The sequence below is a fragment of the Lates calcarifer genome, linkage group LG11 (assembly GCF_001640805.2).
Source record: "Lates calcarifer isolate ASB-BC8 linkage group LG11, TLL_Latcal_v3, whole genome shotgun sequence".
Taxonomy (NCBI): Eukaryota; Metazoa; Chordata; class Actinopteri; family Centropomidae; genus Lates; species Lates calcarifer.
The window spans coordinates 14,443,634-14,458,723 of NC_066843.1; the positions used below are offsets into that span (position 1 = coordinate 14,443,634).

At 41.9% G+C, this 15,090-nt stretch overlaps 1 protein-coding gene, 2 long non-coding RNA genes and 2 other non-coding genes across 8 annotated transcripts; 2 read left to right on the plus strand and 3 right to left on the minus strand.

Annotated features, from left to right (window-relative positions):
* The first annotated feature begins 32 nt into the window (after positions 1-32).
* On the plus strand, positions 33-3,237 carry LOC108879379 (uncharacterized). The gene is made up of 4 exons (XR_001960334.2): positions 33-242; positions 974-1,050; positions 2,237-2,290; positions 2,392-3,237. It is a non-coding gene; the product is annotated as an uncharacterized LOC108879379 (long non-coding RNA).
* Positions 3,238-4,120: 883 nt separating this feature from the next.
* On the plus strand, positions 4,121-13,548 carry LOC108881059 (fas-binding factor 1 homolog). 4 transcript variants are annotated; one of them, XM_051074006.1, is made up of 31 exons: positions 4,121-4,620; positions 4,821-4,851; positions 5,242-5,289; positions 5,399-5,444; positions 5,533-5,602; positions 5,708-5,758; positions 5,869-6,010; positions 6,153-6,236; positions 6,627-6,770; positions 6,867-6,999; positions 7,295-7,455; positions 7,538-7,631; positions 7,721-8,188; positions 8,278-8,343; positions 8,433-8,503; positions 8,891-9,070; positions 9,191-9,231; positions 9,331-9,378; positions 9,486-9,617; positions 9,701-9,801; positions 9,996-10,202; positions 10,503-10,610; positions 10,839-10,978; positions 11,115-11,233; positions 11,356-11,478; positions 11,571-11,747; positions 11,945-12,121; positions 12,209-12,346; positions 12,428-12,527; positions 12,637-12,767; positions 13,339-13,548. In XM_051074006.1, the coding sequence occupies exons 1-31, from the start codon at positions 4,618-4,620 to the stop codon at positions 13,420-13,422; spliced, it is 3,618 nt and encodes a 1,205-aa protein (XP_050929963.1). In that variant the 5' UTR covers positions 4,121-4,617; the 3' UTR covers positions 13,423-13,548. The 4 variants fall into 4 exon arrangements, with proteins under 4 accessions (XP_050929963.1, XP_050929964.1, XP_018528349.1 ...); XM_051074007.1 differs by having other exon boundaries at positions 9,194-9,231; XM_018672833.2 differs by lacking the exon at positions 8,891-9,070.
* LOC108881060 (uncharacterized) lies at positions 13,162-14,907 on the minus strand. Its single transcript, XR_001960579.2, has 5 exons — positions 14,769-14,907; positions 14,346-14,404; positions 14,098-14,161; positions 13,844-13,903; positions 13,162-13,661 (listed from the first exon to the last, which is right to left on the minus strand). It is a non-coding gene; the product is annotated as an uncharacterized LOC108881060 (long non-coding RNA).
* Positions 13,746-13,815, minus strand: LOC127143052 (small nucleolar RNA R38). The gene has a single exon (XR_007814219.1). It is a non-coding gene; the product is annotated as a small nucleolar RNA R38 (small nucleolar RNA).
* LOC127143053 (small nucleolar RNA SNORD49) lies at positions 13,983-14,056 on the minus strand. Its single transcript, XR_007814220.1, has one exon. It is a non-coding gene; the product is annotated as a small nucleolar RNA SNORD49 (small nucleolar RNA).
* Positions 14,908-15,090: the final 183 nt, after the last annotated feature.

A 15,090-nucleotide genomic window follows, 5' to 3' on the forward strand; every position in this document is an offset into this window, starting at 1 on the left:
GCTAATCTCCCCAATCATAAGTGAGAGCCAAGAGGAAAGACAGGAATAGTCAGATTGTTACACCACAATCTCTGCCTTTTACCATTCAAGCCTTTCAATGGGAAGAGAAGTCTCCGTGCTCTGAAACCACCGGCAGTCCCAAGGCAGGAGATCCTTGGGGCAGGACCATGTGTACCACAATGATGGTCCTCACCACCAGTTGCTCTCATCTTGCGGCAGAGGTTCTCCAACAAAATCAGACCGTGAGTACCGATCATGAGCTGTCTTTTGATTTATAGCAGTCACTAAGGAGTAGTTGTTACTGAAAAATGTGTGTTTTCAATTAAGGAGCTGAAATAAAAGACTTTTTGTTCAGACAAATTCACTAGTTTGGGGCTTGTGAGAAGAGCAATAAATATTTTATAAAATAAAAGACATAAAACACTCTGCCCATACCCAAATTAGAGCACATGCACACATACTGCACATACAAACACAGAAACTGCATATTTGCTTCATGTGTGGGAGAGTGAAGGAGGCAGGGAGAGATTTATCTGCATCATTGATTTGAAATCACCCCTGTGATTATTTTAAGGTTTGCCTTCAGCAACAGTGTGTGGATTAAGTGGCTTGCTACATAACAACAGTGTATTTCAGCTTTTTTTAAATGGAGAGATGAAGGGAGGGGAACGCATCAAGGCTCTCGAGTCCATGGCTGCTAATTGACTCAAAGTGCAATCTTCTCAGCCCCCCGGCCCTGCTTTGCTACTCACTCACACACCAATGGCAAACAATGCCACGTGGCTACAGAACCACAGAGCATGGCAACAGCTAGCTTGCACATTTATGAGCTAATAAACATAAAAACCCTTGACATTCTTCACCAAACTGTTTCCAAAGAGTTGTGAGTTTTATTAACCATGACCATGAGGGGACAGTTGATGATAAATATGTAGAATTTAATTATTATTATGTTCTGTATCACCCATCACAGGCAGAAAGAGGTCATTGAGAAAGACGTGCCATACATGAAAAGCAATGGAGCAGCAGAAACCCAAAAATGACAACAGGGTAAGGAAACACAAACAAATTCAAGTCAATGAAAACAGAGTGAGCAAATGTACTAAATGGCCACAGGGGCCTTAAAGGGATACTCCAGTGATTTAGTATTAGTCTTCCAAGAAGCAGAGTCGGAGTCGGGTTGAAACCCAGTCAGAGATTCAGAGGACATTATCAACAGCCAATGTAGGATCTGAGTTGACATGACATGACATGACGCAGATAACATTAGCAGGATAATTTTCCCAGATCACCAAAGCTCCTTCAGAGCCACAGAAGACATCATTCAACTGTTATAACAGGCTGAATTGTAAGTTTGTCATGAGGATTCATTCAGTGGGGTGCCCCTTTAAGAATACTAAAACTTTAACCTTACGCTTCACCTTGAACAAGACTTCTGGAGAGCTAGTTGGTTTTTTTGGCACCATTTTCAGCAAAAAATTTGAGTCGATGCTAAATGTAATCAAACCAATTCTGATCCAAGACAATAAATGCAGAAATGCAAAATCAAATTGAATTAGGCTGTAAATTGAAAATAAAATACATACTTCTTAACATTACAGAAAAAATAAAGCCAATACACCAAAACAAAATCACAATGGGTGAAGGAGAGACAGGAAAACATCCAGACAAAGAGACACTGACAGCTATTTGGAAATCGTGTGTGTCTGCGTGCATGTGTGTGTGTGTGTGTGTGTGTGTGTGTGTGTGTGTGTGTGTGTGTGTGTTGGGGGGGTTTACAGAAGGGGCTCCAGACAAGGGGAGAAAGTGGAGCAGTGGAGCATGTTACAGAGGCACAGATGCATAAAGCTAAGATGCCTGCCCCACATTTAGCTTTTAAGTACTCCCTGCTACACTGCTAATACTAAATGATTCAGAGGCAGAACAACAATCCATCATCTCTTTGGAGGGTTATTATAAATACATTACCTCCCTACAACCAGCGCATTTAATGCATCTGTGAAAGATCTTAACACAAAGTAATAAACTAACTGACCATCGTTCCCAACCACTGGATGGAAATTTCTTGCAGGTCACAGGCGTTTGATGTCTTATCTTTCACTTATTACCTGAATAACTTTTATGTAGGCAACTGCATTCAGCTAAGGTGATTTTTTTTTTATTATGAGTGATTATTTTTCTACATCAGTCATGACTCTGCATGTTGGCTTTCCCTTGTGCTCCTTCCCCCTTGCAGACATGAACTAATACCAGAGTGGGCCATCATCCCAAGTCTGGTGGTGAGCATCAGGTGAGCTTTGTCATTTGGTACCTTTTACCCAGAATACCAGAAAATAAATGGACACGTGTGTATTTACTTGCTAACTTTGTTTCGTTCTTTTTTTTTTTCAGTGGCCTCAGCTATCAAGATTTATTTCCCCAGATATTATAGGAGAGATTTCCTGTAATCTTTCTGTTTTTTCTTATTCATCTGATTTTAACAGCTCACGCCAAGACTCCCACCAGGAGTTAAAAAAAAGAAAAGAGAATGGGATAGAAAAACAATGAGGCCTGTTTTGATCATGACTTCCATTATCTTATTATTATCATGCTCTCATAAATGAAACGGGAAACAGCAACTGAGTGAAGTTGGGGTAAATTCTTGCTTAGCAAAATGAAACCTGACAAATGCTGTGTCATCATGACAACTGGTTTTTATGACATTACATTGTTCTCTGATTTAGAACCACATCATGACTTTGTGTTTCAATAGGGTTTCAAGTGATAAAACATGTTCTGTGCCTCCACATAAAAAACTGCCACAATTATTTCTTTGATGTTATGTTTATCTTGCTTCGATAAATGTAATGATTTGTGTTAAATGTATGTATGAGGACAGGATGAGCTTTGACTGGATGTATCTTCTAAGATCTCATAAGTGACTTGATTTCCTCTGAAACAGGGGCTGAAGGCATGCATTGTACTGTACATGGCAGGTATGGCAATCCTGTGTATCTCACAGTGTTGTTGTGTTGTTCTCACAGAGAAAAACCCACTGCTCAATGTTATTGAGGATTGTCCCTCATGAATTCCCTGATTATTCATTGCAAAGGTATACCTTCTTCTAATAATTACATCAGTAACTATTTCCACCATAGATTGTTGAATGTGACATGGTCAGTGTTGCTACCTGCCTCCAACTCGCATCTAACATGATACACTGATACTGCAGTAAATAAAGTACTCCTTCAAAATAAAGATTCTCCCAGAATCTTAACTTGTCAGTGAGGTTGACCTATTAATTTTCTGTTGATACAGGTCATGTACTGTTGTCTGTAACTTTGTGTCACAGTTATTTCTGGGAAAAACATGCTCGCATGGCACGTACTACCAAATCATTGCCAATCTGATTGAAATGAGACACACGTACTCAGTTTACAGGTACAGACACCGCTTTTGTACTGGTGTTTTTAATCCGTTGAGAAATCTGTACAGATGCAATTCTGTCTGCACAAATTCATCATGACAAAGGATACATAAAAAAAAAAACCCTCTCCAAACAGCTCCTCGCTGCTACACAAAAGAAGCAAAATATTCCTGTAACTGCAAGTCAAATGTTTTAAATAGAGATTGTCTGCTTGTTTACTATGATCATGGAACAAATCTCTATTATGATACAATAATGAATGGGAAAAATGTTGGCATGGATGTCCAACCACACCTCTGAACACCTGAAAAGCCTTTTAAGAGATGATGAATTTTGGAGGCAGATGGGAGAGCTGAAACCTCATAGTAAGTAATAGTGTGGAGGGGGATTTGCCTTGTTATTATTGTGCTGATTAAAAGTGCAACACCAGGCCTAGACCTCACTGAATTAAACATAGGCTACAGAGGATAAATTATTCAACCCTTCAGTTTTGTTGTAACTGATTTGCTTTAAATAATTTTCTTAGCTCTGATGCCACCTGGTGGTAAAACAGTTTGGTAGATTTTACAAATAATGGAGCAGGGAAAGATGTCAAGGGAAGTCCAAAATAAGCAACTTGATCACTTAAACCCAGTCCAAAACAAAACACATTTTCTGAAATATGTTCCCTCTGGGAGTATGCTAAAAACTACTCTACCCACAGTGCACCGCGAATTGTAAACAGGAAATGTATTTCTCGCCGGTTGTGGTATTGATGCAGTAAATCGCTTGGAAGCGAGTGGTGTACCATTCACTCTATATTTTGTTGTATTTTATACTAGTCACAAAATATGCGTTTACAGGACCGAATTAGCTTAGCTATGCAACATGGCTGACTTGAGACCTTGTATTAGATGTGGTGTGTTCTAGCGGTATGATTCATTTGTACCATTACTCGGAAGTCTACTGGACAATTTTAAAATGCTTAACGTCGCTACTAACGCAAAACAGGACCATATGAAAGCATGAAACGATACTATTTGTAGCCATATTAATTTACAACAGTCGTGTATTGTGTCCCTCTCATGAGCGCTCGCCAGTGGAGCAAAGAGGTTACAGAGACATTATAACGACTTTGGTGGTTACCAATGGAGACAGGAGACGCCTAATCAGATTTAGCTAGCATTAGCTAGCTAGCTACTCTCACACTTAACGTTACCAGCAGATTCAACATGGTGAGTTAATAAACTGGAGCCAGAGTCAACATTTTTGTTCTCAATCAGAGTTAGAAAGATTCTTGAATGGGCTGAATGCGACTTTACAGTCCCTTTGTGTGAATACAGTTGACATGCTGTTTAACTTGTACTCAGGAGTTGCACCAGGTTAATCCACTTCAACTGTAAAATAACTTACTATATTTCGCTGTTATTTACAGGCTACAAAACCGAAGGGCAAACCAGCCAAAAGTAAGTTGCTCCAGTGTTACCTGAATCCTGCACACCACAATACATGCATGAACTTAAAATCAAGCCATGGAGGGCTTTAGAGGCTGTATGTGACGCCCTCTGCCCTCAGGTCTTCAGTTTATCCAGAGTATCCCTTACCACGATGCAAAAACAATGTTTTACATGTAAAGAGCAAACAGAAGCAGCAGAGAAAAAGGAATACATTTTACAACCAAGAACTACATAACAGCAATGCCACACTAAGTACTAGTAATACAGTATAACTGAAAAACATTTCAGAGGAATTGGCAATATAGGCATAATGTAAACTAAGCTCATATAAAAATGTTAAATAGTTTACAGAGTTTCAAGCTTATGTTAAAGTGTATTCTGCCATGGTTTTCCCCCAAGGTTCATTCAGAGATGACGACATTCTTGACAGTTTATTGGATGATAATAGTAAGTGAGCACAGTTCTGCAGTTTTAAACCAAACAGCATTATCATTAATATCAGAATGGTTTTATAACTAGTGAATGTTTTATGTGTTTATATGTTACATCTCCACAGAACATCCGGTAAGGGGGAGAGCAAGTCGTGGTGGACCCTTGACTCGGTAAGTTGGAGTTAGAGTCAGTAACATTAAACAGACCATAAATGATTACTCGCCTTGTTTACAAGTTACATTTATTTTTCTTTTCCAGCTCCTCTGCCACTGATAACATCTTCAGCATGCTAGCGGAGGAGGTAAAGAAGGATGATGGGGACACTGAGGTATGTAGACAGCTGTGAGGAGGGACACATAGATACATATACACATTCACAGTCTCTTTTATTTGAGCATTATTATATTGTTCTAACTTTGCATTTCTCTCCAAGGACTCGGATGTCTCAGCAGCAGATCCTAAAGACATGCTGAAAAACATGAAGGTCAGTCATTATAAAAAAGGCAGAGACAAAGTTCAGTGTTAGCTGTTTGTCTGTTCTCGGTCGCAAGCTCACCTACAGTGCCTGTTGTTTTTCTGTCTGTCCTCATACAGGACATGGATGATATGGATGCTGACCTTTTTGTATCAAAGAAAAAGCCTAGTTCAGCCCCTGCACAGACAAAGCCGTCTGGTAATGAAGGGCCAAAGAAAGACTCTACTGCATCAGAAAACAATGTAAAACCAGAGGGAGCAGGTAATTCAGAGCAGAGTGTTCTTGCATAAATTATTTTCCCATTATTAGCTTCGCGTTATTACCCGCTTTGAAGTTTACATTAATCAGCAGCAATCAGAGAGAGATGTGTGTTGCCCCCCCCCCCCTCCACTGCTTCACTCAGATGAACCCACAACAGGAGGGAGGAAGCCAAACTCTGCGCCGTCTACGTCTACAGTGCGGAACTACAAGAAGTTCACCTTCTCTGGTGAGTGAGCCTCTGTATCCCATCGCCGAGCTTTAGATAGCTCAACAGGAGAGCAGGAGTGCTGTACACTGATAGCTTTGCTTTGTTTTTTCTGAAACCGCTGCATTAATTCAGACAGTGGTGCTGATGATGAAGCCCTTGGTCAGACACAGCACACTAAAGGTACAATATACAGTATGTGTTTGGCCCTTTACACGTATTATCAGTGGGTAGTTTCAGTGAGTATCTGTGTTTGAACCATCCATCCATACACATAGTGTTAAATGAGTTATTCACGTGCAGTTTCAACAGCAGCCCTTATCGAGCTCACTGTCTTTTATTAAAAGGTGTTTCTAATATTATGATGTCTATAAACTATAAAACCAATAAAGAATCTCATTTCCTTCGCAGATCTAGATGACCCCGTGGGTGACCTACTTGATGACTTGCTCCCAGATGAAACCAAGCCTGAATCGAAATCTAGCGTGCAGCAGACCAAACCCAAACAATCTGTGCAATCTCCTTCAGCATCTCCAATCTTAAAGAGTAAAACATGTGAGCCTTACAATTTCCAAAATTCATTTTTCATTTTTGCATGTTATCATCAAATAAACACTGAATATGTGTGTGTGTTTATTCTTTGTTCATCAGCTAAAGCAGCAAAGACAGCAGGTGATCTTTCGTTTGATGATGGTAAGGATGACCTGATGGATGCACTCGGATTTGACAGTGATAAAAACGATCCCAAGAAAAAAGAGACTCCGCTTTGGTCCAACAGGGAAAGGTAACGACTCTGTTTTCACTGTTACTGTCTTGCTCTTATTGTTGTCCTTATTTATAGCTCTCAAATAATAAATAATTACTGCCTTAGTGCCTTGGGGTGCAGCTAGAAAACAAACTTTGCTTTGAACCTTATCTTGTTCTCTCTCATATGATTTGCTTTTTACAAAACATCGTCTTTGCTTTTGCTTGTTTTCGAAGCGATGGCCAAGTCTCCCTGCCTTGCTGTGTATCATGACATGACAAACAGTGTGCTCTGTGTTTCCTACCCTCTTTTCCCTCTGTGTATTTAATCTCAGGAGCGAGCCCCCTCAAAGAGCTCGCACTAGACTGGACGAGATTCTGGAGAGTTTGACTTCGCCTCGTCTTCTGGAGCGACCACCCACGGGTGAGAGGAAGGACCAGCCTCAGTCTCAAGAGAAGCAGCAGCAGCAGCAGGAGAAGACCACCAGTGTGAAAGGTAGCAGAGCTCCATGAGCTGAGAGCAAGTACTGTGTTATAAGAACAAAACAATTAAAGAGATTTTTTTTCACATTTATCAGAACCGCCTTTAGAAGATGATCTCACATTTGGGTCCTATCAGCCCACTTTGGGATCCACGCCTGAAGGACGCCAGTCCCGCAGACAGTCTGTCAGGTGTGTGTGTAGCCCACTTTTAGTGTTTTACACAGAACAGGCACATGAGGCAACAGTATACATCTCTGACTTTTTCTTCTTATCATCAGATTTTCCACAGAGGATGTCAGTACCTCTACCCCGGAAAAGAAACCAAAACCCACCACCCCCACCCCCACTCGACACCGCAATTCAGCCGACTGGTTAGGTCTCAAGACAAATGACGATAGTACATTTCTAGAGGATGAGACCAAAGAGACCAAGACTTCCACAGAGTCTCCAAAGTTTCCCTCCTCTCCCTCATTGGAGAGAAAGCCCTCCCTGACTGCTATTCATACCACATCTTCTGCAAAAATGGCACCAGAACTGGAGACCCCAGCCCCAACTGTTAATACGGCCAAACAAACCGAGCCAGAGGTTTCCAAAATCCAGAGGAAAGAGGAGGAGGAAGATGACTGGTTAGCTGGAGCGCTGAGCAGGAAGAAGGCTCTGTCAGCTTCAAACTCTGAGGCAAAGACATCCAAGCAGGAGGATTCGTTAGGCCTGGGAGAAGAAGTGGATCTGGAGTCGTTTGTCAGGTACAGTGGAAGCCACACAAAACAATACAAACCAGTGACAGAAGAAACTTGTTTCTCAGTATTTAGTGATTACCTGCTCTTGTTTCCAGCAAACAAGCCACTTCAGAGGCTCCCAGGGGCAGAGAGGACACTCTTACATCTGTCAAAGAAACTAGGTAATACAGTATATTTATTGTGAAAATCATTGAAGCCACGCAAGTGATTATTTTGCAATTTATTTTTCATTCTCCCTTTTTTTGTGCAGTAACACTTTCCTTGGACAGCCCGGCCCCGCTGCTCACTCCACCCCTGTCAGAGAAGAGAGGCCCAAGCAAGGTATTGTGATTCACATAAAACTACTTTTCAGTTATATTTTATTAATTGCAAAAAAAGAAAACATAACATGGTCTCACTTTGACCATGTTAATTTGTCAGACCTCCTAATTCTCATCAGCCATTCTGATAAATTAAAGGTATTATACAGCATGCCGTGCTCTTACAAGATCCACATGTTGTATCGTGTCATGCTCATCATGTACTCCTCCTCTCATACAGATTCCATTCCTACTTACCCCTCAACCACACCACAGTCTCTCTCTAGATATACTGAGTATACACCCACTGCCCAGCCTCACCTGTCCTCCACCTTAATATCCTCTTCACCTATTGATCTCCATGCTAAATTAGACCTTGGCCAAACTCTTAGTTTGTCTCCTCCCTCAGATTACCCTTCTCAGCTTACTGGTCCTGCGCCAGTCTCTGCTCCTAGCATTAACCAGCCCCAGCCCCAGTCCAGTAAGGGATCCAGGGTGCTAAGAGGGCACAATCAGGCTTCGGATGAAACCCCTCAACAGATGCCATTTCCCAACCTTTTGTCAACTACACTGCCCAGCACAGTGGGGTGTAGGTAATCTTAGGGATATATGAAGTAGTTTTGGATACAGTGGCAGGTTTCACTGTTGCTATAATAGCCAATTTTAGTTCATCTGCATGATTGTTACTCATGTTTTCTTTTCTCTCCAGCAGTTCCACAGCAAAACACATCAACTGCGGTCCAACAGCAGGTACTCATGCTTTTCAGTAATATGATTGTTGATGATTTGGTGCATAATTTTTTTAAGGCCTTTCTAATTCCTTCTGTATTTTCTAAATCTTCTGAATAGGTGATGTTTTCAGCAGACAGTCTGCAGCAGCTGCTACTACAACAGCAGGCAAGAAACTACTTCACTACTTTTATACCTCTACTTGCACATTTATTTTAAAATGACAACACATTCATCACCTGTCTGCTCTTGACTTACTTATCCTTCTCCTAAAGATGATGCAGTCTCAGTTGCTGGGTCTCGGGGGTGTTATGGATGCAGGGGTCCTGCAGAGGCTCAAAGACAAAGATCATCAACCTGGAGATTATCAAGCTTTACAGGCTCGCATCATCCAGCTGGAGGGACAGGTGTGTGAATGTTTATGTGGTGATGACTGGACAAACCTTCATGTACGTGCCAGGCCTGAAACTTTACGTGTTTTATCGTCAAGGTGAAGACCCTGCAGCTGGAACGGGACCAGAGCCAAATGTTGTTTGATAGTGTCCAGCAGCGGCATAAACAGGATATGGAGCTCATGGAGAACACACACAAGTAGTTTATTCCTAGACCACACACGCGCACACACACACACACACACACACACACACATGTATACAGTATATATGCAGCACAAAAGTGCCGCACCTGTGTACATGTTTAACATACATTATGCATAATTCCCTGCATCTCGCTTGTGTCTGTCGGTATGCGTAAAACCTGCTGTAAGTATTCCTGTGCACTTCCAGGGCTCGAGTGAAGCTGCTTGAGGAATCAGCAGCCCAGAGGGAGATACGAGCGCGGCAGGAGTGTGAAGACCTAATGGAACGCCTGGCCACAGTAACACGATCTGCTGAGAAGGAATGCTCAGAGCTGCAGGCTCAGTACCAGCGCAAACTGGCCCAGGCCCAGCAGGACAGAGACCGTGAGGTGGAGAGACTCAGAGACCTCCAGAGGTAAAATGTGGGATGCCTTTTCTGTAGCAATAGATTTAGCAAGAGGAGAGGATCCTTTACTGTATTACAATATTTTTTGAACAAAATAGCATTCTACATTCAAAAGAATAAAAACAGGATGACAACAAGCAACAAGCAGTTTTACTGAATTATCTGGATATCCTAAATGAGCAATACCCAGAATCCCCTCAAATCTGGAACTTGCTTTGGGTCTCACTCAACCAAAGTATCCAGATAACCCCAGAATGAGCGCATTATTTTTTACATGTTTGCTATATATTGTCCCATTTTGCCATCAAGGAAATCTATTTTAGAAATGAAGAAAGACCACGAGAACCAGGTCCAGAGACTGAAGAGGTTAAAGGATGAGGAGATTGATGCTGTTACAAGTGCAACATCTCAGACGAGGTAAGTCATTACCAGTCCCATTGACAGTTATATACTGTATTTAGTGTTTATCTTTGTGTTTTTGTGTGAAATACTAGTTTCAGTTTTTATTCTACTTTAACAGTGAGCCTGGAATTAGTCTTTCTTTTAACTAACTTTCAGTATACAAACAAATTTTTAAGACCGACTAGCCAATCTTGGTCAGGATTTCACAGATTTTTCTTGTGATTTCCTTCCGTCTTTGTCCAGGTCTCTTACGGTTGTGATCGAGCAGATGGAGCAGTTCTCCTCTCGGCTGGGGGAGCTTTCTTCTCGGGTGGAGAGCACACATGAACACACGGCCCATGGCCTGGAGCAGGGGGCACGGCACAGAGACGAGCAGCTTCGAAGTACCTCATAAGCACACACACACACACACACATATACACACTTTGTACAAATGGGTTGAGACACAAGCTGTCTACAAGGGCATAGATGTATCATATTACAAGTGGGTTAAGGTCATTGTCTAAATGTACTTTTCAGTAATGCAGGACCGTCTGGCGCAGCAGCAGAAAGCCATGGCGGAGGAGAGAGCTTACCTCAAGGAAATAATTTCCAGGATGGACACTCAGCTCAATGAGCAGCAGAGACAGCTTGAGAAGGTCAGGGGAAAAGGCAGAGCTTAAAAATAGATTGTTTGCTTTGACATGACAGTATAGCACAAGTGCATACATGGTATTTTTGCCCTTAAAGACCAAAGATACCCCTCTTTTGTATGCCTCAGGAGCGCTGGAAAATGACAGCAGAGCAGGCCAAGGCAGAGTCTTCCCAAAGAGGCCTGGAAGAAGAGCGGCGCTCCCTCAGCATGCAGATCAACATGGAGAGAGAGGAGCTGGAAAGAGCCAAGGTTAGGCTGACAAACATCCAAACCAGTGCAGATACTAGACAAAGAGCTCTATCTCCAACCTTCCCTCTCCTCCCTGTCTCTGTTTCCGTCAGAGCGCGTTACTGGAGGAGCAGAAGTCAGTGATGCAGCACTGTGCGGAGGAGAGGAGGAAGCTGGCAGCTGAGTGGGCCCACTTCCACACCCAGGAGAAGCAGAGGCATGAGAGGGCTGAGCGAGAGGTCAGCAGCCTCTTGGAGAAGAGGGAGGGCTCCATCATCAGTCTGGCACAGGTGAGCTTCACAGTGGAGAAAAGAGAGGTGACTCATATTATTTGAAAAGGATAATAATTCATCAACATCATTACATTTGATAAAATCTACGTACTTGCTTATGAATCTGTGAGAATATAGTTCTACAGTAAATTTAGTTTAGCCCTTTGGGACACACAGGACCCCAGAGTACAAAAAATTGTCTGCTTCTGTTGTAGGAACAGGCTGACCTAAAACTTCGAACAGCAGAGGTAAAACAGAGGGAGTTGACGGTGGCACAGGAGCGAGAGACTTTGGAGAGACTAAGAGAAGAGCTAGACAGAGAGAAAGAAAGAATAAGCAGCACGGCCCTGAGACTCAAAACACGAGCCCAGGAGGTGGAGGCCTTCAGCAAGGTAGATTCACACCACACAGACCTCTACACGTAGTGGAGCGAACAACTCGTAATGTCTGACTTTTGACCACTGCTGTGTTCTTCATAGCTCGCTGCAGAGAAGTATGAGGAAGGAGAGCAAGGGTTGCGGGAGGCAAAACGTGTGGAGACTGAGCATGAGGCAAGGCTCAGAAATATCCATATCCAAACAGAGCGGCTGAGGCAGCAAGAACAGCGAATCCTTCAGGTGTGTGTGCCAGTTAATATGAACAGCACAGACTGTAGACAATAACTGCTTAGTAGTGTCTAAGGGCTGTTTTTGTTACAGGAGCGAAGGCAGTTAAGTCATCTGCAGAAGGAGGCAGAAAGGCTGAGGCAGGACCCTCACATCACCTCTTTTCCACAAGTTATTCCACCTATTTTACCAGGTGTGTTAACTCTGTTTTTTAATCATTTAACAGAAACAAGTCTCTCATACAAAGTACAAACTGTTAAGTGTGGAGAATTTAACAAGCTTTTGTCATTTTTTATCTGTAGACTCCGGTGCAGTGTTGCCAAACCCTGAGCTGACATCGACCCTGAACATCCCTCCTCCTACTTCATTTGACAACACTCAGTCCATGGCGCTTCAGGCCAGTCTGGCTCTGTGGAAGTACACTGCAGAAAAGGTACACACTTACATATTAACTGCTAGTAGTCTCATAATTTGTGATTGGTGCATAAACTGCGTGGCATCAAAGCTGGTTGATAAAACTGCAAGGAGAGGTACAGCTTCTACTAATGTGTTAAAATACATGATACCCTAGATAACTATCCTGGTATACCAGCTGTATGTCGGACACTTTGTATCAGGGTCATATAAGCACAGGATTATCAAATATAAGATGATGCATGGTTAAATCAACTTAACTCCAATGCTTTTAAAAGTTAAAATGGAGTCCTACATGTTGAAAATTTGCATAACATGGGTTATTTAAGAGAACCACTGCAACTGGTTAACTGTGAGGAGATCATAAACTGCACAATATATGATTCCTTATGACATGAAATCAACACACGTAATTTGTTACTGCACAGGCATTTATTACAAATAGAGTCAAAACACAAACGTCAGCTTTTAAATACATTTAAAGCTACGTCAGCAGGTGCATCTGAGAACATTTTAGAAACAATTGTTTTCAAATATTTTCAGTGTTTCAAATTTCTATCCCAGATAAATAAGATGTTTTCTGCCCACAGGACCGTGAATACCTCCAAGAAGAGCAGATCTTTCTAGAAAATTTAAAGAAGAAATCCTACAGATCGGCTTTCAGCACAGATTGACCAATGTGTGCCAGTCACTCTCAATAGGATACATGTTGCTTTTAATATGCTGAATACTTGAATGTGCCATTATGCTTCAATTTTATACAGCAACTTCTTAGTTTCATTAAACATGTTTTAGTTCAAGCATGCTTTTTTTTCTTATTTACACAAAAGCAAATCTACTGCATTTTATATCCTCTGTGACGTCACGACTTCTTGATCAGCTCAGGTTTTTGCCGTTTACATGCCGATTTCATCTGAAAGTTAAAGACAAAAAGAATTACAATTTTGGCACCAAACTCCTACAGTCACCAAATGCCATTCTCATACTGGATCTCTAATCAAGCCTCAGGTTACCATGACTCCACACTTGAGTTCAGACAGGGATAACTTGTATCATCACTGGCTTGACTTTAAATGTCAGTCTTGCAGCATTTACCTGGTTCATTTCACCTCCGGCTCTATGTGACTTCTTCGTCTTGCTCTGCTGCTGTTACATCTGCATGGAGAAGTTTTACATCCTCATCATTATAGAGTTCAGATCATAGACGCCAAAGCTAAAAAGCTCTGACAACATTTCTCAGAACAGCTCTTGCCCTCGTCAGTTATCGCATCAGACGGCACTTCCTATGCAGCAGTTTTCATCACTGAATCAGTGGCAACTTGGATCACTATAATCAGGGAAGTACAAACCTTTTCTCTTTTCTTCTTCCTCCTACATGTAGTCAATGCAATGTGGGACGTTGGGACCCCAAACCTGTAACAACACATCTAATTAGTGGTAATTCATTAGCAGCATGTGGCTTTGAAACATCAGCCTGCAGCAGGTCAGATACCATTGTTTTCCACACTTGTTTTTTCAGACAGGGATAACAAACTCATCACATGCACTGCAGCGAGTTGAAAACAGGAGCAATCACGTCACTGATGGTCTGCTTTACCCTTCATTATGATGATGTTTGCAGGAACACGAGCCTCAATCCAAGTTATCCAAAGCTGCCTGTAAAGTTAGAATACAGAAATTCAGTCAGTCAGTCACTAGATCTGTAAATAATAGACATTAAGATAATCCCCGGTGAGCGAGAAGAGGCCACGTTGCTGTCCACCACATTACTATTACACGATGCACTTCAACGTTTAAACTTGTGATCACGCTAATCCAACGTGTGGGTGGTTTTAATTCATGTTCTCTCACTTCACTGAATCTGCTACTCAAACAATTTCAAACTTGTGCTCACCGTGCTCTCCTTGCACGTGTTTGCTTGGCTGGGCGAAGCTAACAGCTAGCCACCTAGCACACTTCACGTAAAACCTCCTCGACTTCCACCCACTAAAACCTCATCAAGTACTCATCAAATTCTTACCTCTTCACGGTGGGTCATCTGTAGTAGTCTGCACGCTGAGCCAAAAATGTATAAAAATAGATGAAAACTGCATGGTGGTGTTGAGAGCTTCGCTAACAGTGGCTCGCCAAGCCCTCATTTAGATCAAGAAGACCGGAAATCTCGCGTGAAAACGATTTTATAAAGCTTTAACGTCACATACCACGTGATGTCTGAATGGGTGTGGTAAAAGTTAAACTTCAGATGGCTAAAAAAGAAGTGCAAAACATAAATCTCTTGCTTATTGTAGGCCTATCAATAACTTAAAAATAAAAAATATAAACAAGATATTTAAAAAACACAC